This window comes from Babylonia areolata, chromosome 21, assembly GCF_041734735.1.
Source record: "Babylonia areolata isolate BAREFJ2019XMU chromosome 21, ASM4173473v1, whole genome shotgun sequence".
NCBI classification, from domain to species: domain Eukaryota; kingdom Metazoa; phylum Mollusca; class Gastropoda; order Neogastropoda; family Buccinidae; genus Babylonia; species Babylonia areolata.
In genome coordinates this window covers 1,915,929-1,942,780 of record NC_134896.1, presented here as the reverse complement: position 1 = coordinate 1,942,780, position 26,852 = coordinate 1,915,929, and the positions used below count along the sequence as shown (strand labels likewise).

Sequence of the window (26,852 nt, the reverse complement as noted above, 5' to 3'; positions counted from 1 at the left end):
AGGAATGGACTGGGAATGGACTGGGAAGGCAGAAAGAGGAATGGACTGGGAAGACAGAAAGAGGAATGGACTGGGAAGACAGAAAAAGAGGAATGGACTGGGAAGACAGAAAGAGGAATGGACTGGGAAGGCAGAAAGAGGAATGGACTGGAAAGACAGAAAGAGGAATGGACTGGGAAGACAGAAAAAGAGGAATGGACTGGGAAGGCAGAAAGAGGAATGGACTGGGAAGACAGAAAGAGGAATGGACTGGGAAGACAGAAAAAGAGGAATGGACTGGGAAGACAGAAAGAGGAATGGACTGGGAAGGCAGAAAGAGGAATGGACTGGGAAGACAGAAAGAGGAATGGACTGGGAAGACAGAAGAAGAGGAATGGACTGGGAATGGACTGGGAAGACAGAAAGAGGAATGGACTGGGAAGACAGAAGAAGAGGAATGGACTGGGAAGGCAGAAAGAGGAATGGACTGGGAAGACAGAAAGAGGAATGGACTGGGAATGGACTGGGAAGGCAGAAAGAGGAATGGACTGGGAAGACAGAAAGAGGAATGGACTGGGAAGACAGAAAGAGGAATGGACTGGGAAGACAGAAGAAGAGGAATGGACTGGGAATGGACTGGGAAGACAGAAAGAGGAATGGACTGGGAAGACAGAAAAAGAGGAATGGACTGGGAAGACAGAAAGAGGAATGGACTGGGAAGGCAGAAAGAGGAATGGACTGGGAAGGCAGAAAGAGGAATGGACTGGGAAGACAGAAAAAGGAGACAACAGTGAGGACAGAAAAACGGCAGAAACAAAGAGAGCACACACTTTCCAGAAGGCGGGGATGCTATTTATATAGAAATACCCCCGGCATCCCCACGGGGGGGGGGGGGGGGGGGGGGGAAGCACTCAGTTCAGTCTGTGAATGAAGGTAGGTGCAAAGCAAGGATCCCTGTCACCACCATCACCAAGCTACACAAGGCAAGCCACAAAGAAAAACTCAACAAGCAAATAAACCACACTAACAACAAATAAAATACATTAACTAATTAATAAGCAAATAAATAAACAAAAAATAGAAACCCACACTGATTATCAATCAGCACCTTTACATCAATACTAAAATAAAATAAAATAGAATAAAATAAATTACCCTAACCTTTTTTTTCATACAACGCATAACAAAAGCATCCAACATGACATTTCGCTTCAACAACAGCAAATCTCTGAATATTAGAAATGTACATAAAAAAAAATAAAATAAAATAAAAATCACAACTGATTCCAGCTGCTTTTGAGTAATTGTTCAGCAGACCATGGTTATGAAATGCAGATCTTGACACATTACAAGATTTGTAAAATTTTGCGGAAGAGTTTCAATTTCTTTTAACTATATATATATATATATATATATATATATAATTTTTTTTTTTTTTTTTTTTTTTTTTTAAAGAAAAAAAGCACAAGAAAAGGCAACAGAAACAGAAATAATCAACCCAGGATGATTTTTTTAACCCACCCCTCACCCCCTCCCCCTTCCCACCCAACACATAATCCTGATGTTTCATCCCACTTTTGCTGCTCCCCATCAGAAAACTATCAGTGATGCCATTCTGTTCTGGTTCTGGGTTTTCAAAATTAGTTCTTTTCTTTTCTTTACATTTGTACAGCAGTGACTAGCAATCTTCAATAAACACTCAAACATTTGAATGAGGCCCAAAATGAATGAGACAGTTTAAATCCGTAGCCTGCAACTCAATGTTTACTTAAAGATGGCAGCTGTGTTATCATAACCACGGCCCCAAAAGATAATGAGATAACAAACTTAAGGGTTTAAATTCAGTTTCAAATTAGTTAATCGACATGAAAGAGAAATAATCTGAAAAAACTGATTAAAAAGAAAACTGCCCCAGAAAAGATGGTTGATTTAACAGCTGTAAGGGCTGTAGAGTGGGAGGTGAGGTGGAGGGTTCTTGCAGTTTTCAAAGATTGAAATAGTCTGCTTTCAAGGATTCTTGGACTCGTAAATCATCTTGAAGGCCTGCAACACATTGATACAAGAAAAAGTTTTAAACAAAAGAAAAAAAAAACCGTAAAAAAAAAAAAAAAAAAAAAAAAAAGATGAGAAAGAGGCAGAGAAAGAAAGAGATTCGTTTCAAAGACCTGCACAGCGTAACTTTCTTAGTTAAATACTTGAAAGAGATTCCTTTCAAAGACCTGCACAGCGTAACTTTCTTAGTTAAATACTTGAAAGAGATTCCTTTCAAAGACCTGCACAGCATAAGTTTCTTAGTTAAATACTTGAAAGAGATTCCTTTCAAAGACCTGCACAGCGTAACTTTCTTAGTTAAATACTTGAAAGAGAGATTCCTTTCAAAGACCTGCACAGCGTAAGTTTCTTAGTTAAATACTTGAAAGAGAGATTCCTTTCAAAGACCTGCACAGCGTAAGTTTCTTAGTTAAATACTTGAAAGAGAGATTCCTTTCAAAGACCTGCACAGCGTAACTTTCTTAGTTAAATACTTGAAAGAGAGATTCCTTTCAAAGACCTGCACAGCATAACTTTCTTAGTTAAATACTTGAAAGAGAGATTCCTTTCAAAGACCTGCACAGCGTAAGTTTCTTAGTTAAATACTTGAAAGAGAGATTCCTTTCAAAGACCTGCACAGCATAACTTTCTTAGTTAAATACTTGAAAGAGAGATTCCTTTCAAAGACCTGCACAGCGTAACTTTCTTAGCTGAAATACTTGAAAAGTGATTCGTTTCAAAGACCTGCACAGCGTAACTTTCTTAGTTAAATACTTGAAAGAGATTCGTTTCAAAGACCTGCACAGCGTTAGTTTCTTAGTTAAATACTTGAAAGAGAGATTCCTTTCAAAGACCTGCACAGCGTAACTTTCTTAGTTAAATAATTGAAAGAGAGAAAAGCACCAAGACAGGGGGGGTCCGCCCCACTCACCTTCTGCATGGCAGCGATCCAGGCCATGCCATTCTTCTTCCCGGCACCCTCCTCCACCGTCATCTTCACCATCTCCACCTCCATGCAGGGGCCCGTTCCCACCGTGTAGCGGATAGCGATCCCCGTGCCAAGGCGGTTCCCTGCCATGCACCACACAGCACAGTCATCACAAGGCGGTTCCCTGCCATGCAGCACACAGCACAGTCATCACAAGGCGGTTCCCTGCCATGCACCACACAGCACAGTCATCACAAGGCGGTTCCCTGCCATGCAGCACACAGCACAGTCATCACAAGGCGGTTCCCTGCCATGCACCACACAGCACAGTCATCACAAGGCGGTTCCCTGCCATGTACCACACAGCACAGTCATCACAAGGCGGTTCCCTGCCATGCAGCACACAGCACAGTCATCACAAGGCGGTTCCCTGCCATGCACCACACAGCACAGTCATCACAAGGCGGTTCCCTGCCATGCAGCACACAGCACAGTCATCACAAGGCGGTTCCCTGCCACGCACCACACAGCACAGTCATCACAAGGCGGTTCCCTGCCATACAGCACACAGCACAGTCATCACAAGGCGGTTCCCTGCCATACAGCACACAGCACAGTCATCACAAGGCGGTTCCCTGCCATACAGCACACAGCACAGTCATCACAAGGCGGTTCCCTGCCACGCACCACACAGCACAGTCATCACAAGGCGGTTCCCTGTCATGCACCACACAGCACAGTCATCACAAGGCGGTTCCCTGCCACGCAGCACACAGCACAGTCATCACAAGGCGGTTCCCTGCCACGCACCACACAGCACAGTCATCACAAGGCGGTTCCCTGCCAGGCACCACACAGCACAGTCATCACAAGGCGGTTCCCTGCCATGCAGCACACAGCACAGTCATCACAAGGCGGTTCCCTGCCATGCAGCACACAGCAGTCATCAGCTTCACTTTCTCCAGGAGGCACCGCTGCCTTCTTCACAAAGCCAGATACGCTACACCACATCTGATGCTTGACCAGCAAGCTTTACCCAATGTGCTTGGTCAGGTCTTGTGTGCCAGGGCTGGATCTAAAAAAAGCATGTCACTTGTTTATCTGTTAGTATAACCCTCGATAACAAAGGTTTTGTCTTGTCTTGTCTTGTCAAATAATTTGTGTACCTATCAGAGTAGATTCCTGTGGAACAAATTTCGCCAGAGGTCAACACTTATGTTTCCATGTGTTCTTTATCAATGTACCAAGTGCATGATGCATACGGGACCTCGGTTTATCGTCTCACTGGAATGACTAAGGTGCTCAGTTTGATTTTACAGAAAATTTGTAAGAGGACAACGCTTAATGTTGCCATGGGTTCTTTTTCAAAGTACCAAGCACATGCTGCACACGGGACCTTGGTTTATTGTCTCATCAAAAAGACTGAAGATGCTCAGTTTGAAACTGTGATTGTCCAGTCAAACTCAGGAAAAAGGGGCAAGACCTGGATTCAACCCCAGACCCTCACAGACACTGGCAGGTGAGCATCATGACCATTCTGCCACATTCCTCCTCCACCTCCTCAACCACAGCAATGCATGAAGCACTGGGGGCTGAGGCAGTACAGCACACAATGGGTAACATGACAGGCAGTACAGCACACAATGGGTAACATGACAGGCAGGCAGTACTGCACACAATGGGTAACATGACAGGCAGTACTGCACACAATGGGTAACATGACAGGCAGTACTGCACACAATGGGTAACATGACAGGCAGGCAGTACAGCACACAATGGGTAACATGACAGGCAGTACAGCACACAATGGGTAACATGACAGGCAGTACTGCACACAATGGGTAACATGACAGGCAGGCAGTACAGCACACAATGGGTAACATGACAGGCAGTACAGCACACAATGGGTAACATGACAGGCAGGCAGTACAGCACACAATGGGTAACATGACAGGCAGTACAGCACACAATGGGTAACATGACAGGCAGTACAGCACACAATGGGTAACATGACAGGCAGTACAGCACACAATGGGTAACATGACAGGCAGTACAGCACACAATGGGTAACATGACAGGCAGTACAGCACACAATGGGTAACATGACAGGCAGTACAGCACACAATGGGTAACATGACAGGCAGGCAGTACAGCACACAATGGGTAACATGACAGGCAGGCAGTACAGCACACAATGGGTAACATGACAGGCAGTACTGCACACAATGGGTAACATGACAGGCAGGCAGTACTGCACACAATGGGTAACATGACAGGCAGGCAGTACAGCACACAATGGGTAACATGACAGGCAGTACAGCACACAATGGGTAACATGACAGGCAGTACAGCACACAATGGGTAACATGACAGGCAGGCAGTACTGCACACAATGGTAACATCACAGGCAGTACAGCACACAATGGGTAACATGACAGGCAGTACAGCACACAATGGGTAACATGACAGGCAGTACAGCACACAATGGGTAACATGACAGGCAGTACAGCACACAATGGGTAACATGACAGGCAGTACTGCACACAATGGGTAACATGACAGGCAGTACAGCACACAATGGGTAACATGACAGGCAGTACTGCACACAATGGGTAACATGACAGGCAGGCAGTACTGCACACAATGGTAACATGACAGGCAGTACAGCACACAATGGGTAACATGACAGGCAGTACAGCACACAATGGGTAACATGACAGGCAGTACTGCACACAATGGGTAACATGACAGGCAGGCAGTACTGCACACAATGGGTAACATGACAGGCAGGCAGTACTGCACACAATGGGTAACATGACAGGCAGTACTGCACACAATGGGTAACATGACAGGCAGGCAGTACAGCACACAATGGGTAACATGACAGGCAGTACTGCACACAATGGGTAACATGACAGGCAGTACAGCACACAATGGGTAACATGACAGGCAGGCAGTACAGCACACAATGGGTAACATGACAGGCAGGCAGTACAGCACACAATGGGTAACATGACAGGCAGTACTGCACACAATGGGTAACATGACAGGCAGTACTGCACACAATGGGTAACATGACAGGCAGTACTGCACACAATGGGTAACATGACAGGCAGTACTGCACACAATGGGTAACATGACAGGCAGGCAGTACAGCACACAATGGGTAACATGACAGGCAGTACTGCACACAATGGGTAACATGACAGGCAGGCAGTACAGCACACAATGGGTAACATGACAGGCAGTACTGCACACAATGGGTAACATGACAGGCAGTACTGCACACAATGGGTAACATGACAGGCAGGCAGTACTGCACACAATGGGTAACATGACAGGCAGTACAGCACACAATGGGTAACATGACAGGCAGTACAGCACACAATGGGTAACATGACAGGCAGTACAGCACACAATGGGTAACATGACAGGCAGGCAGTACAGCACACAATGGGTAACATGACAGGCAGTACAGCACACAATGGGTAACATGACAGGCAGTACAGCACACAATGGGTAACATGACAGGCAGTACTGCACACAATGGGTAACATGACAGGCAGGCAGTACAGCACACAATGGGTAACATGACAGGCAGTACTGCACACAATGGGTAACATGACAGGCAGTACAGCACACAATGGGTAACATGACAGGCAGTACTGCACACAATGGGTAACATGACAGGCAGTACTGCACACAATGGGTAACATGACAGGCAGTACTGCACACAATGGGTAACATGACAGGCAGGCAGTACAGCACACAATGGGTAACATGACAGGCAGTACTGCACACAATGGGTAACATGACAGGCAGTACAGCACACAATGGGTAACATGACAGGCAGTACAGCACACAATGGGTAACATGACAGGCAGTACAGCACACAATGGGTAACATGACAGGCAGGCAGTACAGCACACAATGGGTAACATGACAGGCAGTACTGCACACAATGGGTAACATGACAGGCAGTACTGCACACAATGGGTAACATGACAGGCAGTACAGCACACAATGGGTAACATGACAGGCAGGCAGTACAGCACACAATGGGTAACATGACAGGCAGTACAGCACACAATGGGTAACATGACAGGCAGTACTGCACACAATGGGTAACATGACAGGCAGTACTGCACACAATGGGTAACATGACAGGCAGGCAGTACAGCACACAATGGGTAACATGACAGGCAGTACAGCACACAATGGGTAACATGACAGGCAGTACAGCACACAATGGGTAACATGACAGGCAGGCAGTACAGCACACAATGGGTAACATGACTGGCAGGCAGTAAGATAAGATAAGATAAGATAAGATAAGATAAGATAAGAATAACTTTATTATCTCCAACTGGAGAAATTTGGTCAGGTGCATTATCACAACATAGACAAGTAAACAACATGGGGACCATAACTGTAAAAGGCAACAACAGCCCCTACAAATATTACGAAGATACAAATGTAAAAAAATATCACATACATCGTTTCATACATACATCCACACACTTCAGGTAATAACTAGTATTCTTAATGTAAAAACAGAAAGAATTTAGAAACATTATTTGAATATAATTATAAACATAGCCTACTATACTGCACATTGATTGTAATAGATAAGATAAGAATAAAGATGAATTGCGGAAAACCACAATCAGACAATCAGCACACACCTGCACCCCCCCAGCCCCCCCCACCCCCCCACCCCCCACACACACACACGCTGATAACTTGATTAAACAAGAGTAATAAACATATGTTCTCAAATAAAAGCATTTCACACATTCGCTTTTAAAAACATTGCAATTAACCATTACATCGCAACTATTAAACAGAAATACATTCAGAATATGGACGTTAACATTAGACATATTCCACTGTACATTCATCCTGCATATTGCACATTATTCTTCCTACATATTGCACATTCATTATAACCAATTGTCACGTTTTAAGCTCAGTAAACACACACACACACACACACACACACACACACACACACACACACACCCCACAACTAGAACAAGGTACAACCTATCATGCACGGACTTTCACACGTCTCATATGAGAGTGCGTGCGCGCACACACACACACACACACACACACACAGTTCTCAAGAATTTAAAAGGTGGATTGAACGTGGAATAAAAGTCTTCAGAGCTCTGGGTTTCAACTTAAAAGTTCTGTAGCGTCGTCCTGATGGCAACAGCTCATAATACTTTGCTAAAATATGGGTGTCGTCAGTTGCTATCTGCATGCTTTTTTTAACCACTCGACTTTCATACAGCTCTTGCATACTAGCTTGTTTCACTCCCACAATTTTACTGCATACACTCATGACACCTTAGTTTTATCATTCAGTTTTTCAGAAACTAAAAAACAACCTGTGTGTGTGTGTGTGTGTGTGTGTGTGTGTGTGTGTGTGTGTGTGTGTACTCACATGGGCTCTGTGCGTGCGTGTGTGTGTGTGTGTGTGTGTGTGTGTGTGTGAGCACGTGTATATGCACTGATGTGGGCTGGTGCATTAACACAAACATGGGGATCTGTGCACATGGTAAGTGTGCTGTAATTGTGCTGCATTGTATTGCAATGCATGGTAGTGTAACACACTGTGATCTGCTGTCTTGTATTGTATTGTATTGTACTGTATTGTATTGTATTGTACTGTATTGTATTGTATTGTAATGTATTGTACTGTATTGTATTGTATTGTATTGTATTGTATTGTCCTGCCCTGTGTTGTGCTGTATCGTCCCTCAGCCACAGCAGATTTCTCTGTGTGGTGGAAATCAGACTGCTGCCACCTCTGGGAAAAAGTGTATTGTCAAATCCAATGTCAAATCTTTCTCTGATTGTCAACTGTGTCATACTACGGCTATCAGAACAGCAGAGGAGGCAACTGCTGTCCTGACAAACTGGGCGTGAATGAGAATGTCTTGCCCAAGTTACAAACAAACTGGGCGTGAGTGAGAATGTCTTGCCCAAGTTACAAACAAACTGGGCGTGAATGAGAATGTCTTGCCCAAGTTACAAACAAACTGGGCGTGAATGAGAATGTCTTGCCCAAGTTACAACAAACTGGGTGTGAATGAGAATGTCTTGCCCAAGTTACAAACAAGCTGGGTGTGAATGAGAATGTCTTGCCCAAGTTACCAACAAACTGGGCGTGAATGAGAATGTCTTGCCCAAGTTACCAACAAACTGGGCGTGAATGAGAATGTCTTGCACAAGTTACAAACAAACTGGGCGTGAATGAGAATGTCTTGCCCAAGTTACCAACAAACTGGGCATGAATGAGAATGTCTTGCCCAAGTTACAACAAACTGGGCGTGAATGAGAATGTCTTGCCCAAGTTACCAACAAACTGGGCGTGAATGAGAATGTCTTGCCCAAGTTACAAGCAAACTGGGCGTGAAGGAGAATGTCTTGCCCAAGTTACAAACAAACTGGGCGTGAATGAGAATGTCTTGCCCAAGTTACCAGCCCACTTGTTTTGTCTCAAGGAGGCTTTAGGACAGTTGGTCAACTAGCCCCCAGGGCTCCAGCAAAAGAGCCAGTGCAGTCTTGCCTTCCAGTCCCAGTCATTCACAAAACATTCACTTGGAGACAATTCCCCACTGCAGTGGGGGAACCATTGGTCACACACCTCTCACTCTGCTGTTGGCCCAACTGTTAGCTTACATCACTCTCAACTGATACAAGCTCAGTGCTCATCTATGAACTCCACAAATACGGAGACACATAGACGGACTAAACCATGTGGCCAAACAGTACAAACACACACAGGAAAAATCTACACAAAGCTGTTTAAATAATGTAACATCAGAAACAACACCCAAATCCCTCTAGTTCACTGAACAAAATACACCAACAAAGTTGTACACAAAAATATGTTTTACCAACCCTGTTAAGACTCCGCTTTCTCCTCATTTTTCCACATACATTTTATCCATGTCTTTCAAGTTGATGCTGTAGTGAGAATGTCTTCACAGCCAATATAAAAGAAAGGAAAAGAAACGAAAAGATGCTTCAGCCTACTGAAACACTAAAGGAAAAAAAAGTGTACCAGTACATTATATTAGGGGGTTTTTTGGTGTGTTTTTTTGCTGTCCCATCAACTGCAGCATTTCAGTGGCATTGCTCCCACACCGCTCATTCCCAGTCCCCTACACACAGCCACACCCGGGTTCGTCTGTCACAGTCCCACCATCAGCAGTCCGCAGGGAACTATCGATGTTAGGTCGCCAGGAGACCACACATCAGAGGAGACCCTGCACTGTTGCTGAGTCACTTCAATGGTGTTCAGTGGTGCCTGTTCTGATTTAACGTACTTAGGACACCACCTACTAAGCTCCCTACTAACGACAATAATGGCTTAGTCATGGAGCCAGACTGAGTGAGCATCTCTCCCAGAGTGGAGACACTACCATGTCCCTCCAACAACAGCCCCCTATGAATCTGCTGACACCGAAGACATTGACAGGACTTCAAATGGAGGGGTATCGAAACTGAGGTCACCATGAGAGCAGGACATGAAAGGTCACAGGCTTTGGGACTATAATGTTTATATTGATGCTGATGAAGGCGAAGAAGGAGGAGGATGACGATGATGATGACGATGTTGCTATGGAGGTCCATTTTGGTTTGGGACTGCGTGACAAGGCTGTACTCTATGCTTCCTGTTATAATGATATCCCGGCGTTAACCAGGCCCGAGAGATACAGACACCTGCAGTGTTGGTCAGGTCATTAGAGCAACACACCCAAAGACGCATCCTTGAAGTGCAAGACACTTGACTGTGTGGTCCCAGTCTCCCCATTTAAGCCCATAGCACACTCAACTCTGGGTAGGGGCCGGCCGCAGCCAAAAAACCCACCTCTGCTGGGATTCCAACCCGCATCCTCCCAGCCGTCCGTCCGCGACGCTAACCAATTCGCAATGGCGGCTGGTACATTATATTAAGTTATTATATCAGACTTTAGGAATACAGACACAAGAGAACTGGTCAGATATCTTAAAACACACATATACTACACACTTGAGTAATATAAGACATAACAGACAACTAACTGTTCAGATATTCAAAACAAATATCTCACAAGAACAAACAAAATATGGGAAGAGAATACATTCCACCAGCCAATGAACAACAATAAAAAATCTCTCAATTACTGAAAAGCAGAACATGCACGCATGTACATACGTGTGTGTGTGTGTCTGCATGTGTGTGCATGTGTACGTATGTGTGGGATGGGGGGAGGGAAGAAGAGGTATGTACAAGTGTGAGTGTGTATGCCTGTGTGCATGCAAGCATGTATGTATGTATGTGTGTGTGTGTGTGTGTGTGTGTGTGTGTGTGTGTGTGTGTGTGTGCGTGCGTGCGCGCACACACACAATGCCTGCATAGGCTGGTTTCATTCAAACCCAATGCAGGTGAGTGGTTTAACTTGAGTGACATAATGAGTGGGTCTTTTAAAAAGTAAGGCAATTTGGCTGTAAAAACAGCTGCTGTAAAAACAGCTGTTAAAACACTGTAAAAACAGCTGCTGCTTTTTTGTTTCTGGTTTTTTGTTGTTATCTGTCTCTGGACCTTACATACAGAATTACCTCCCTCTTTCACTCTGTCAAAACTGCCCTCAGCTCTTTCAAGACTGGCCTTAAAACCTCCCTCTTTCCAAAACAGACCTCCACCCCCACCCCCACACTCCCTCTTTACATCTGTCTGTCTTTCCTCTGCTGTCTCTAGCTTTGCACTTACATGTATTTACATCTGTCTGTCTTTCCTCTGCTGTCTCTAGCTTTCCACTTACATGTATTTACATCTGTCTGTCTTTCCTCTGCTGTCTCTAGCTTTGCACTTACATGTATTTACATCTGTCTGTCTTTCCTCTGCTGTCTCTAGCTTTCCACTTACATGTATTTACATCTGTCTGTCTTCCCTCTGCTGTCTCTAGCTTTCCACTTACATGTATTTACATCTGTCTGTCTTTCCTCTGCTGTCTCTAGCTTTCCACTTACATGTATTTACATCTGTCTGTCTTCCCTCTGCTGTCTCTAGCTTTCCACTTACATGTATTTACATCTGTCTGTCTTCCCTCTGCTGTCTCTAGCTTTCCACTTACATGTATTTACATCTTTTGTCTGTCTTTCCTCTGCATCACAGATGTGCACGCATGTGACGTGTTAGTGAGTAAACCCTTTGATTTGTCTTGGCACATGTGCTTGTTTGCGCGCATGCACACACACTCTCTCTCTCACACACACAGTAAAACACTCATGCTCTTCATGATCTGCAAATCTATTTCCTTGAGATTGACCCATGCAGCGTTTTGAAGGAATAATGAGGTCCAGATCTATTCAGCACTGTATAATACATCATTATCATTCTTAGTAGTAGCAGCAGTATTCTTCAGGAGATACGGGCAGGGCAGCAGACAGGAGGCCCCTGGAACCTGATAAACTGACCATTTTTTTCTGGCTCCCAGTATGTTTCCCCTCCCACCTCAAACCCCCTTCCCCACAACAATCACCCCTCACCCCCCTGAGTGGTGGCCAAGTACTAGTTGTAACACATCCGCCTTGGAAATGAGGGAATCTAAGCACAAAGGTTCGAATCCATACTTGCCAGTGTCTTCTCCCTCTCCACAAGAGCCTGAGTGGTGGTCTGGACGCTAGTCATTCACATGAGACAATAAAACGACGTCTTGTGTGCAGCAGCGCACGTTAAATGAACGCACGGCAACAATACAGATGTCCCTTGCAAAATTTTGCAGAAAAATCCACTTTGTATGTGTGTGTATGTGTGTGTGTGTGTGTGTGTGTGTGCGTGCGTGCGTGTGTATGTGAGTGCATATAAGCGTGCATGTCGGTGTGTGGATGTGCAATGAATGAACTGAATAATGTGTAACTGAAATACTACAAATGAAATATGGTGTCACACAACTGTCCAAAACATTTAAAGCATAAACTGAAAGAAAAAAACAACACAAAAAACACACAAAGAAAAAGAAAAGATTCTTCCAAAAGTCTTCCAAAACACACATATATACAAAAAGCTAATGCTGATTAAAAACAAACTATCAACAAATAATTACAAATATTCATAAAGGATAATAAAAAATTGAGAAACTATAACTTATGAAAGCTACAAAGCTATTTGACAGGAAACGAACTTCTCCAGTGAAAGCAACAGATTCTTGTACATAGAACAAACCTGGATCCAGCGCTGCCAGAACATACAAGGTCTGATATCAGTCCCTCAGCATTATATCACTGTCACTCTATATCAGTCCCTCAGCATTATATCACTGTCACTCTATATCAGTCCCTCAGCATTATATCACTGTCACTCTATATCAGTCCCTCAGCATTATATCACTGTCACTCTATATCAGTCCCTCAGCATTATATCACTGCCACTCTATATCAGTCCATCATGCATTATATCACTGCCACTCTATATCAGTCCCTCAGCATTATATCACTGCCACTCTATATCAGTCCCTCAGCATTATATCACTGTCACTCTATATCAGTCCCTCAGCATTATATCACTGTCACTCTATATCAGTCCCTCAGCATTATATCACTGTCACTCTATATCAGTCCATCATGCATTATATCACTGCCACTCTATATCAGTCCATCATGCATTATATCACTGTCACTCTATATCAGTCCCTCAGCATTATATCACTGTCACTCTATATCTGTCCCTCATGTATTATATCACTGCCACTCTATATCAGTCCCTCAGTATTATATCACTGCCACTCATCAGTCCCTCAGCATTATATCACTGCCACTCTATATCAGTCCATCATGCATTATATCACTGCCACTCTATATCAGTCCCTCAGCATTATATCACTGTCACTCTATATCAGTCCATCATGCATTATATCACTGTCACTCTATATCAGTCCATCATGCATTATATCACTGTCACTCTATATCAGTCCCTCAGCATTATATCACTGCCACTCTATATCAGTCCCTCATGCATTATATCACTGTCACTCTATATCAGTCCCTCAGCATTATATCACTGTCACTCTATATCTGTCCCTCATGTATTATATCACTGCCACTCTATATCAGTCCCTCAGCATTATATCACTGTCACTCTATATCAGTCCCTCAGCATTATATCACTGTCACTCTATATCAGTCCCTCAGCATTATATCACTGTCACTCTATATCAGTCCCTCATGCATTATATCACTGCCACTCTATCAGCCTTCAGCATCTTCATAATCATGTCAACAGGACCAAGCAAGACCCTGCCAAAGCATCACAATGTGTGCTGGTTTTTAGAATACCTTAATACCTTCTAAAAAGTAATTTTGACTCTGACATTTAACTTTCTTTCATTTAACAGACATGTTCACTGTAGTAGGTGCTGGGAAAAACAACAACAAAAACACCAATGAAGAAAGCATGTTGAAGAATGATTTACAAAAACACACACACAAAAAGTGAAAAGGTTTCAAATACTGAAACACACCTCTTTAAAAAAAAATTTTAAAAAAAGAAGTAAAAAACCCCCTGAAATATTTGAGAAAGACAAGTTTGAAAAACAGATGCAGAAATCAAAATTGATTTTGGTGGAAAAAAGAAAAAAAAATTCAACAGTAAGAATATAAACAAAAATGATTAAGAAAGCATACAACCAATTTATCTGTTACTTCAAAGCTACCTTTTGATAAAATAACAGTGTTTTGCATAGGAAAAAAATGAAGAAACAAGAAAAGGAAGAAGCTATCTATCAATAAATCAATGCTGTCTATCCCATAGTCTCACAGTGAGTGCACCACACATCTGGCCACCAGCCTCCTCCATCCCTCACCGCTGTCTGTCCTGACTGTCTATCCCATAGTCTCACAGTGAGTGCACCACACATCTGGCCACCAGCCTCCTCCATCCCTCACCGCTGTCTGTCCTGACTGTCTATCCCATAGTCTCACAGTGAGTGCATCACACATCTGGTCACCAGCCTCCTCCATCCCTCACCGCTGTCTGTCCTGACTGTCTATCCCATAGTCTCACAGACTGTGAGTGCACTACACATCTGGTCACCAGCCTCCTCCATCCCTCACCGCTGTCTGTCCTGACTGTCTATCCCACAGTCTCACAGTGAGTGCACCACACATCTGGCCACCAGCCTCCTCCATCCCTCACCGCTGTCTGTCCTGACTGTCTATCCCATAGTCTCACAGTGAGTGCACCACACATCTGGTCACCAGCCTCCTCCATCCCTCACCGCTGTCTGTCCTGACTGTCTATCCCATAGTCTCACAGTGAGTGCATCACACATCTGGCCACCAGCCTCCTCCATCCCTCACCGCTGTCTGTCCTGACTGTCTATCCCATAGTCTCACAGACTGTGAGTGCACCACACATCTGGTCACCAGCCTCCTCCATCCCTTGCCGCTGTCTGTCTCTCCTGTCTCCCTCAGGGTTAGACCTGTCCACTGTGAGATGGCCTGACATCTCTTCTTCTGCCTGTCTCTCCTCCTGTCTCACTCAGGGTTAGACCTGTCCACTGTGAGATGCTGGCCTGACATCTCTTCTTCTGCCTGTCTCTCCTCCTGTCTCACTCAGGGTTAGACCTGTCCACTGTGAGATGCTGGCCTGACATCTCTTCTGCCTGTCTCTCCTCCTGTCTCACTCAGGGTTAGACCTGTCCACTGTGAGATGCTGGCCTGAAATCTCTTCTTCTGCCTGTCTCTCCTGTCTCCCTCAGGGTTACACCTGTCCACTGTGAGATGCTGGCCTGACATCTCTGCTTCTGCCTGTCTCTCCTGTCTCACTCAGGGTTAGACCTGTCCACTGTGAGATGCTGGCCTGACATCTCTTCTTCTGCCTGTCTCTCCTCCTGTCTCCCTCAGGGTTAGACCTGTCCACTGTGAGATGTTGGCCTGACATCTCTTCTGCCTGTCTCTCCTCCTGTCTCCCTCAGGGTTAGACCTGTCCACTGTGAGATGCTGGCCTGACATCTCTTCTTCTGCCTGTCTCTCCTCCTGTCTCCCTCAGGGTTAGACCTGTCCACTGTGAGATGCTGGCCTGACATCTCTTCTTCTGCCTGTCTCTCCTCCTGTCTCCCTCAGGGTTAGACCTGTCCACTGTGAGATGCTGGCCTGACATCTCTTCTTCTGCCTGTCTCTCCTCCTGTCTCCCTCAGGGTTAGACCTGTCCACTGTGAGATGCTGGCCTGACATCTCTTCTTCTGCCTGTCTCTCCTCCTGTCTCACTCAGGGTTAGACCTGTCCACTGTGAGATGCTGGCCTGACATCTCTTCTTCTGCCTGTCTCTCCTGTCTCACTCAGGGTTAGACCTGTCCACTGTGAGATGTTGGCCTGACATCTCTTCTTCTGCCTGTCTCTCCTCCTGTCTCACTCAGGGTTAGACCTGTCCACTGTGAGATGCTGGCCTGACATCTCTTCTTCTGCCTGTCTCTCCTGTCTCCCTCAGGGTTAGACCTGTCCACTGTGAGATGCTGGCCTGACATCTCTTCTTCTGCCTGTCTCTCCTGTCTCCCTCAGGGTTAGACCTGTCCACTGTGAGATGCTGGCCTGACATCTCTTCTTCTGCCTGTCTCTCCTCCTGTCTCCCTCAGGGTTAGACCTGTCCACTGTGAGATGCTGGCCTGACATCTCTTCTTCTGCCTGTCTCTCCTCCTGTCTCCCTCAGGGTTAGACCTGTCCACTGTGAGATGCTGGCCTGACATCTCTTCTTCTGCCTGTCTCTCCTCCTTGCTCACTCAGGGTTAGACCTGTCCACTGTGAGATGCTGGCCTGACATCTCTTCTTCTGCCTGTCTCTCCTCCTGTCTCCCTCAGGGTTAGACCTGTCCACTGTGAGATGTTGGCCTGACATCTCTTCTTCTGCCTGTCTCTCCTGTCTCCCTCAGGGTTAGACCTGTCCACTGTGAGATGCTGGCCTGACATCTCTTCTTCTGCCTGTCTCTCCTCCTGTCTCCCTCAGGGTTAGACCTGTCCACTGTGAGATGCTGGCCTGACATCTCTTCTTCTGCCTGTCTCTCCTCCTGTCTCCCTCAGGGTTAGACCTGTCCACTGTGAGATGCTGGCCTGACATCTCTTCTTCTGCCTGTCTCTCCTCCTTGCTCCCTGCACTGTTCCCTGCAGGAAGGTCTTGGCCAGTCCTGATGAACGTCAGACGTGGCCATACCACTTCAATTTCCTTTTCTTGACAGTGGTCAGTAGATCATCATGTGGCCCAACAGCTTGCTTGACTCTTCTACACACTTCATCGTTTGTGATGTGGTCCCTGTATGTGATGTGCTTGACTCTTCTACACACTTCATCGTTTGTGATGTGGTCCCTGTATGTGATGTGCTTGACTCTTCTACACACTTCGTTTGTGATGTGGTCCCTGTATGTGATGTGCTTGACTCTTCTACACACTTCATCGTTTGTGATGTGGTCCCTGTATGTGATGTGCTTGACTCTTCTACACACTTCATCGTTTGTGATGTGGTCCCTGTATGTGATGTGCTTGACTCTTCTACACACTTCATCGTTTGTGATGTGGTCCCTGTATGTGATGTGCTTGACTCTTCTACACACTTCATCGTTTGTGATGTGGTCCCTGTATGTGATGTGCTTGACTCTTCTACACACTTCATCGTTTGTGATGTGGTCCCTGTATGTGATGTGCTTGACTCTTCTACACACTTTATCGTTTGTGATGTGGTCCCTGTATGTGATGTGCTTGACTCTTCTACACACTTCATCGTTTGTGATGTGGTCCCTGTATGTGATGTGCTTGACTCTTCTACACACTTCATCGTTTGTGATGTGGTCCCTGTATGTGATGTGCTTGACTCTTCTACACACTTCATCGTTTGTGATGTGGTCCCTGTATGTGATGTGCTTGACTCTTCTACACACTTCATCGTTTGTGATGTGGTCCCTGTATGTGATGTGCTTGACTCTTCTACACACTTCATCGTTTGTGATGTGGTCCCTGTATGTGATGTGCTTGACTCTTCTACACACTTCATCGTTTGTGATGTGGTCCCTGTATGTGATGTGCTTGACTCTTCTACACACTTCATCGTTTGTGATGTGGTGCCTGTATGTGATGTGCTTGACTCTTCTACACACTTCATCGTTTGTGATGTGGTCCCTGTATGTGATGTGCTTGACTCTTCTACACACTTCATCGTTTGTGATGTGGTCCCTGTATGTGATGTGCTTGACTCTTCTACACACTTCATCGTTTGTGATGTGGTCCCTGTATGTGATGTGCTTGACTCTTCTACACACTTCATCGTTTGTGATGTGGTCCCTGTATGTGATGTGCTTGACTCTTCTACACACTTCATCGTTTGTGATGTGGTCCCTGTATGTGATGTGCTTGACTCTTCTACACACTTCATCGTTTGTGATGTGGTGCCTGTATGTGATGTGCTTGACTCTTCTACACACTTCATCGTTTGTGATGTGGTCCCTGTATGTGATGTGCTTGACTCTTCTACACACTTCATCGTTTGTGATGTGGTCCCTGTATGTGATGTGCTTGACTCTTCTACACACTTCATCGTTTGTGATGTGGTGCCTGTATGTGATGTGCTTGACTCTTCTACACACTTCATCATTTGTGATGTGGTCCCTGTATGTGATGTGCTTGACTCTTCTACACACTTCATCGTTTGTGATGTGGTCCCTGTATGTGATGTGCTTGACTCTTCTACACACTTCATCGTTTGTGATGTGGTCCCTGTATGTGATGTGCTTGACTCTTCTACACACTTCATCGTTTGTGATGTGGTCCCTGTATGTGATGTGCTTGACTCTTCTACACACTTCATCGTTTGTGATGTGGTCCCTGTATGTGATGTGCTTGACTCTTCTACACACTTCATCGTTTGTGATGTGGTCCCTGTATGTGATGCTAAGGATCTTCCAGAGGCATCTCAACACTCGCACTGACTAACCTGTAAATTACATTTTTGAACGCATACCACAGTACCGTAGACTGTACAGAGAGACAGCTACACTCTTTCCAATGCAGACCACATCCTGCAGGTACCTGCCAGATGAAACTTGTAACGACAACAACATGTAAACCCCACTGCTGCCATTTCCCGCATCCACTGCCCAGTTTCCCCACCAACAAAAACATGATGACTCAGACTGCTCACCTTGCTGATCTGATTCCGATGCCATGATCTGCACGCTCTCAATCTTGTCCACAGGAATCGATTCTCTTTTGGACTGTTCACCCAGAAATTCCAGCTTTCTGTAAAACACATACACACACACAAGAATCGAGCCAATCTCTAAAAAAAAGGCAATACTGGACTGAGAAATAAGTTTTGAACACAAAATGTTCAGATGAAAATCAATCTTCAAAGATGAGATGCAAAACAAACGAACAAGAAATCAATCTGCATTATAAACCAGTTTCTATTTTTATTCTAAAAAATGACATCAGAAACAACTTTATGATGATTTCAACAAGTCAGTGTACAATGAATTCCTGCACAACTTCCTTAAAAAAAATTTTCATTTGTGGTTCCCATAATTCTTTCAAAACAATGCATGGATCAGTCTTAAGGAAACAAATCTGTAGATCATTAAGAGAGTGTGTGTGTGTGTGTGTGTGTGTGTGTGTGTGTGTGTGAGAGAGAGAGAGAGAGAGAAAGGGAGAGAGGGAATGAGTAAGAGCATGAACATCTTTGTGTGCATGCAAATGTGCACGTGCCTCTTATGTGTATGTGTATGTAACTGGGCATGTGTACAAGTGTATATGTGTCTGTGTGTGTGCACTCGTACGCATGCTGGCATGCATGCATGTCTGTATGCGTATATGATTGTGCGTGCGTTATGTGCGAGCGTGCATGCATGTCTGTGCTTGCGCGCATGCGTATGCGTGTGCCTAACTTCCCTCCCACCTACCTGTGGTCCTGTGAGAGGCGGCAGGTGAACACCTCCTCCTCCTCTGGGTTGCTGTTGTTGTCCAGGATGCTGAACACACTGCCTGCACAACACCACACTTCTTGTCAACACCATCCAAACAACAATAACAACACCACACTTCTTGCCAACACCATCACAACAATAACAACACCACACTGCTTGTCAACACCATCACCACAACAATAACAACACCACACTTCTTGTCAACACCATCACCACAACAATAACAACACCACACTTCTTGTCAACACCATCACCACAACAATAACAACACCACACCACACTTCTTGTCACCACCATCACCACAACAATAACAACACCACACTTCTTGTCACCACCATCACCACAACAATAACAACACCACACCACACCTCTTGTCACCACCATCACCACAACAATAACAACACAACACCACACTTCTTGTCAACACCATCACCACAACAATAACAACACCACACCACACCTCTTGTCAACACCATCACCACAACAATAACAACACCACACCACACTTCTTGTCACCACCATCACCACAACAATAACAACACCACACCACACTTCTTGTCACCACCATCACCACAACAATAACAACACCGCACTTCTTGTCACCACCATCACCACAACAATAACAACACCACACTTCTTGTCAACACCATCACCACAACAATAACAACACCACACCACACTTCTTGTCACCACCATCACCACAGCAATTACAACACCGCACTTCTTGTCACCACCATCACCACAACAATAACAACACCACACTTCTTGCCAACACCATCACAACAATAACAACACCACACTTCTTGTCAACACCATCACCACAACAATAACAACACCACACTTCTTGTCACCACCATCACCACAACAATAATAACACAACACTTCTTGTCAACACCATCACCACAACAATAACACCACATCACACTTCTTGTCAACATCATCAGCACAGTACTAACAGGCATCCCCACACCATCACACTTCTTGTCAACATCATCAGCACAGTACTAACAGGCATCCCCACACCATCACACTTCATGTCAACATCATCAGCACAGTACTAACAGGCATCCCTACACCATCACACTTCATGTCAACATCATCAGCACAGTACTAACAGGCATCCCCACACCATCACACTTCATGTCAACATCATCAGCACAGTACTAACAGGCATCCCCACACCATCACACTTGTCAACACCATCACACTTCATGTCAACATCATCAGCACAGTACCAACACACATCCCCACACCATCACACTTGTCAACACCATCACACTTCATGTCACCATCATCAGCACAGTACTAACAGGCATCCCCACACCATCACACTTCATGTCAACATCATCAGCACAGTACTAACAGGCATCCCTACACCATCACACTTCATGTCAACATCATCAGCACAGTACTAACAGGCATCCCCACACCATCACACTTCATGTCAACATCATCAGCACAGTACTAACAGGCATCCCCACACCATCACACTTCATGTCAACATCATCAGCACAGTACTAACAGGCATCCCTACACCATCACACTTGTCAACATCATCAGCCCAGGACTACACAGTACATCTATCACATTCCAAATAACCATCGACATGTCAAGACACACCCTTGTATAATGCATGCAAACACAAAGACACATGTACACACTCTCCCTGTCTGCGCTTCAGACCAGAGGAGAGCCCACAAAATTGATGCATAATTTCCTCTAATGTGTGCAGCTGGCCTTTCTGCAGACACACCATGTGTGCACAGTGAATAAAACAACAACAAAACACACACACAACCCTCCCTCCTCCCTCCCCCCCACCCACACACACAGAGCACACACCCCCTCCCACAAAAAGATCAACAACAAAAAACAACAAAACAAGCCAAAAACAAAACAAACAAAACATCTCGTCGCTCAGTGCATGTACTTTGACAGCTGACTGGCAAATGACCTTTGCTTTTTGGCCCATCACTGTCATTTGCCAGAAGTCATGTCTCATGGCTTCAGGCTTTTCCCATCAATCTGACGATCTGCATTAGTAATTTACCCAGTTATTCTTAGTTGTAGATGGCTTTGCCCAGAAGCATATGTAAGACAGACATCTATAGGTAGTGTTGAAAAGTACGCTGACTCACAAGACTGATTCAAAGGAACTGAAGCCACAATACAAGTGTCGACTGGCCAATGAAAATTGTTCAGCTCAGATTTTGATCTTGACCTCAAACTGTTGCACGTTGCAACTGGCTGAATGTGCAAGTTTTATCACATGGATCCACAGTGGATTGTTGGCTGGTTAAATGACAGACTAATCTTTTCTTTTTTTTCTTCTTTTTTTTGGGGGGTGGGTGGCCTCAATTGCATGCAAGTCCATGAAGCACATAGTTTATCTCGCTCTTTTTTTAAGTGCTCAACGTGAGACTTTCTCCATTGGAAAAAAAAAAAAAAAAAAAAAAAGAAGATGAAAGAAAAAAAAAAAAAAAAAAAGCGAAAAACACACATCCAGAAAAAAAGGCCGAGACAGAAGATACACAAAACACTTGCCTGACCCTCCTCTGGACTCCACTACCCTCTCTCCCGCACACACACACACACACACACACACACACACACACACACACTGTGTCTGTATGTTATCGTTACGATGGACAGAAAACCCCCCAGACACCTCAGACACATAAAAAACATTAAAATTTAAAGAATGCATACACTGTCCCACATAAATTAATCTAATTTAAGAGCCTTTAAATGCCTTGAAACTTCCAACAAAAAATAAAACCTAGCCGAGTGTCCAAAAAGCACATGAGCCTGACAGGCGGCAGACGCAAGCAGCAAGTATTACAGAGGAAGTGGACAAGACTTGCCCTACATGGGCATCACTTGAGCATTCCACATTTGTATTAGAATTTATTTGTAATAGAAGTCCCAATTACAGGAAACCACAAGCCAGTACTTGACAAATCTTTGTCATTATCATCATTATTAGTACTACAACATTAGCATTATTATTACTTTCATCATTATCAAAATTTCATGATCAATTTTTCTTTTAAACATTGTATAATCATTATACACAACCAAACCATTAACGGAATGACACACAAAATAAATGAGACATTTCCACATCTGCACAAAATTAAGCTGCTATCTCTCTCTCACCATTTATGAGCACTTTGAAGTATCTGTCAAATAACTCATTCTCTTTGATGTTTTTGAAGCAGAACACACACACACACACACACACACACACACACACACACATTTAAGCTGCTCTCTCTCTCTCTCTCTCTCTCTTGGGGTGTCTGTCAAATACTCATTCTTCTTGATGTTTTTGAAGCAGAACACACACACACACACACACACACACACATTTAAGCTGCTCTCTCTCTCTCTCTCTCTTGGGGTGTCTGTCAAATACTCATTCTTCTTCTTGGTGATGTTGAGGCAGAAGACATGTACACGAACACGCACACACACACACACACAAACTTAAGCTGTCCCCCCTCTCTCTTTCTCACCATTTAAGAGCACTTTGAGGTGTCTGTCAAAAAACTTATTCTCTTTCTTGATGTTGCAGAGGTTGAAGACACATGCACACAAACACCCACACACATTAACTAATGCTGCATTCTCTCTCTCTCACCATTTAAGAGCACTTTGAGGTGTCTGTCAAAAAACTTGTTCTCTTTCCTGATGTTGCAGAGGTTGAAGACACACAAACACCCTCATTAACTTAAGCTGCATTCTCTCTTTCTCACCATTTAAGAGCACTTTGAGGTGTCTGTCAAAAAACTTATTCTCTTTCTTGATGTTGCAGAGGTTGAAGACACACGCACACAAACACCCACACAGTGACACACATTAACTAATGCTGCATTCTCTCTCTTTCTCACCATTTAAGAGCACTTTGAGGTGTCTGTCGAAGAACTCGTTCTCCTTCTTGGTGATGTTGAGGCAAAAGTCGCAGTGGCGCACAGGGTCCACAAAGCACATGCGGGGCAGTGTCACCTGGCACGAGGTGCACTTGTTGCAGAAACACTTGCCACACCTGCGACAGTGGTGCTACAGCCACCAGCAAACACCCACAATGTGATCGCCGAATGCTATATAACACGCTACACAACAATTTGTTGTTGTTGTTGCTGTCTCAGGTGCTGAGTATTACTGTCAAAACCTATAAATTTATTGGTCAACATAATATAATCATACGTTAGGTTTATAAAGGAAGAAAAACATTAACTGATTAAGCATAATTCTGTGTAATCTATTCTTGCTGTCTAGTCTTACAGAACTGACTGAAGGAAGGGGAAAAAAAAACCTGAACACCATTGCTGACTATTCTAACATCTGTCCCTTGACAAGCTAAGCTAATACTGATAAGATTAGTATCATCAGCTGTGTTATTGAAAGTGGTCAAAGCACAAGAAAATACTTACCTTTCTGTTGAAAAGATCAAACTTGGCTTGGCACTCTACATTCTGGCAGACTTTGCACTGGAAGAAAAACAATACAGATTAAAGTTAATATCGCTGGATAATAATGAAATCAAGACTTGAATAGATTGACACTTCAAAGTCAACTTTGTTTTGAACACGCATATATGTTGCAGCCTGTTGAATTGATCTACTCAACCAATTATGCACCACAGCAAGTTTCCTTCATACTATTACAGTTTATTTAATTACATACAATCATATCAGTGCAAAAGATATCTGCATTTAGACTTAGTCCATAATCCAGAGGCATCGACATTCACAGATGGCAGTCCATCATCATCATGACGACCAAGAGCTGAAGAAGGATATATGAACGTTGTTTTCCTGGGTGCCAAAATCTTGATTTTTTTTCTTCTTTAACAGTGACAGTATCTAATCCTTCTTGTTCCGCCACACAAGATCCTTGTGGCGGTTTTTCCCCAAAAATTTAAGCAACAAATACAGAAACAGCAATGACTTCTGGAGCGCTGCTCCAGCCGTCGTATCAGATCTTACGAACCAGATTCATACTAAATACAGCAAAGTGAAACAAACTTTGAAACTTTTCTTAAATTGCTGAAACCGGCAGTGACAGATGTAAAATTCAGAGCCAACTCTCCTTTAGGACACCGTCTGAAGTTTTAATGCAGTCGAGCACTCAAGACTGTCCAGGCTAGACTGAACTGCGCCACTTCCAGACCGCTGGAAAGTGGCAACGCCTCCTGAAACGAAAGCTGGATGCCAGAAAGCAAAGGGTCGAAATCAGAGAAAACGATGATGCTTGGTTGTGCAAAAACTTACAGAAACATCTGGTGTCCATTCTGGCTCTGCCATGGTGAAAGGACTTTGTATTTTTTCATCAACAGTGACCATTCTGAGGCCACTTTTTGACCGCACCAGTTTCTTTTCCCCTGTTGACGCCATATTTCCTGTTGTGGTTTGACGTTAAAAAAAAAAAGGTCGGGTGTTTCCGTCAAAATATGCGAGAGCCTATACGTACAGCGGCCGCACAATTCAGGAAGCTCTCAACTTCCCGGACGACACCCAAAATTTTTTTTAATGACCTCACCACCTCAACGTGCACCATTTACTAAAACAGATAAAAAGGTGTGGAGCTATAAATGGCGAAAAAAAAGTACCTCAAATGATATCCTGAGCCTTTGTCAATTAAGAAGATAAAAGAAGAGGAGGGTGGTGGTGTGGGGTAGGAGAATGGTGATGTATGTGTACTGAGACAGCTAGCTTCATATAAGCTACATCACATCTGCCGCCGGCTTAACACCAAAAAAAAAAAAAAAAAAAAAAAATGAAGAAGAAAAAAAAAAGAAAAAAAGTTGGGATCAGATGCCTGATTCACGCATCGTCCCGACGTGTTAATCAGGCCTTGACTCTGCAGCCACGGGAACAGTAAATCGGATGATCGACTGAGAGGGGGAAAAGTCAATGAACACACACACACACACACACACACACACACACACACACACACACACACACACACACACACACAAATACAAATACTTCCTTCTGTTCCTGGCAGTTCGAAAACAAAAACAAAAACCAAAAAAATCTGAGAACGGACCTTATTTCGCACTCAGTATCTAGGCCAGACCACTCCGGCTAGCGAGGCGTTCCTCGGGGATAAACCCTGACCGACACAGCGGCTCCGGCCCGTCCAGTCCCATGATTTACCGCTACTGACTTTGATCCTTGATCCCTACACTACTGACTAAGAACAAACAATCTTACTTAACTCATCTATTTTCCTTCACTTTTCTTTGTCCCATGATTTACCGCTACTGACTTTGATCCTTGATCCCTACACTACTGACTGAGAATAAACAATCTTACTTAACTCATCTATTTTCCTTTTTTTCTTTCCACCCCCATCCCTCTTTTTCTATCTCTTTCTTGCTTTGGTGGTGGTTCACAGGGGAAAAAAAAGTAAGTTGTTAGCCATTTGGCATGGCAGCCAGTGTGACACCCTAGACAGAAAGGTGCCAGTATAGTGTATTGGCCTCCACAGCTGTCAGGGGCAGCAGCAATCCAGTCCCGTCCCAATGTTTTCTTGGGGGGAATCCTGCGTGTCTGTCAGTGTCCTACTAGCCGAGTCTGTAGACGCTAAAAAAAATGTGAAGAAAGGAACAAATTGCAACAGAAATTATTTTGGGTGGAATAAGTCAGAACACGGTTCCTCTCTAACATATCAAAAAAGTAGAACGATAGGAATGTCCCTCGGGTACTTAAACTCATTTTGTGACGTCATCACATACCCGGTTTCCACCTTGTTTTTCCGAATCACCCGAATATAGTCATGTAGCATCTCGTTGGAAAGCTCTCGACATGCAGTAAACGAATTTTACAATGGAATCACAACCAGAAGCATAATCCGGTGAAAATTTCTTTTTAAAAAGAAAGAAAAGAAAATACTGCCTGTGACATATTTTACCTGTCAGTCCAACGGAATGCACATCAACT

At 44.3% G+C, this 26,852-nt stretch overlaps 1 protein-coding gene across 1 annotated transcript; it reads right to left on the bottom strand.

The window, feature by feature from the left end:
* Positions 1-1,548: 1,548 nt before the first annotated feature.
* LOC143296216 (zinc finger FYVE domain-containing protein 21-like) lies at positions 1,549-25,299 on the bottom strand. The gene is made up of 7 exons (XM_076608035.1): positions 25,176-25,299; positions 24,336-24,392; positions 23,793-23,961; positions 19,876-19,957; positions 19,119-19,216; positions 2,942-3,081; positions 1,549-2,022 (listed from the first exon to the last, which is right to left on the bottom strand). Exons 1-7 carry the CDS (start codon positions 25,296-25,298, stop codon positions 1,987-1,989), a joined length of 705 nt encoding a protein of 234 aa, XP_076464150.1. The 5' UTR covers position 25,299; the 3' UTR covers positions 1,549-1,986.
* Between the last annotated feature and the right edge of the window lie 1,553 nt (positions 25,300-26,852).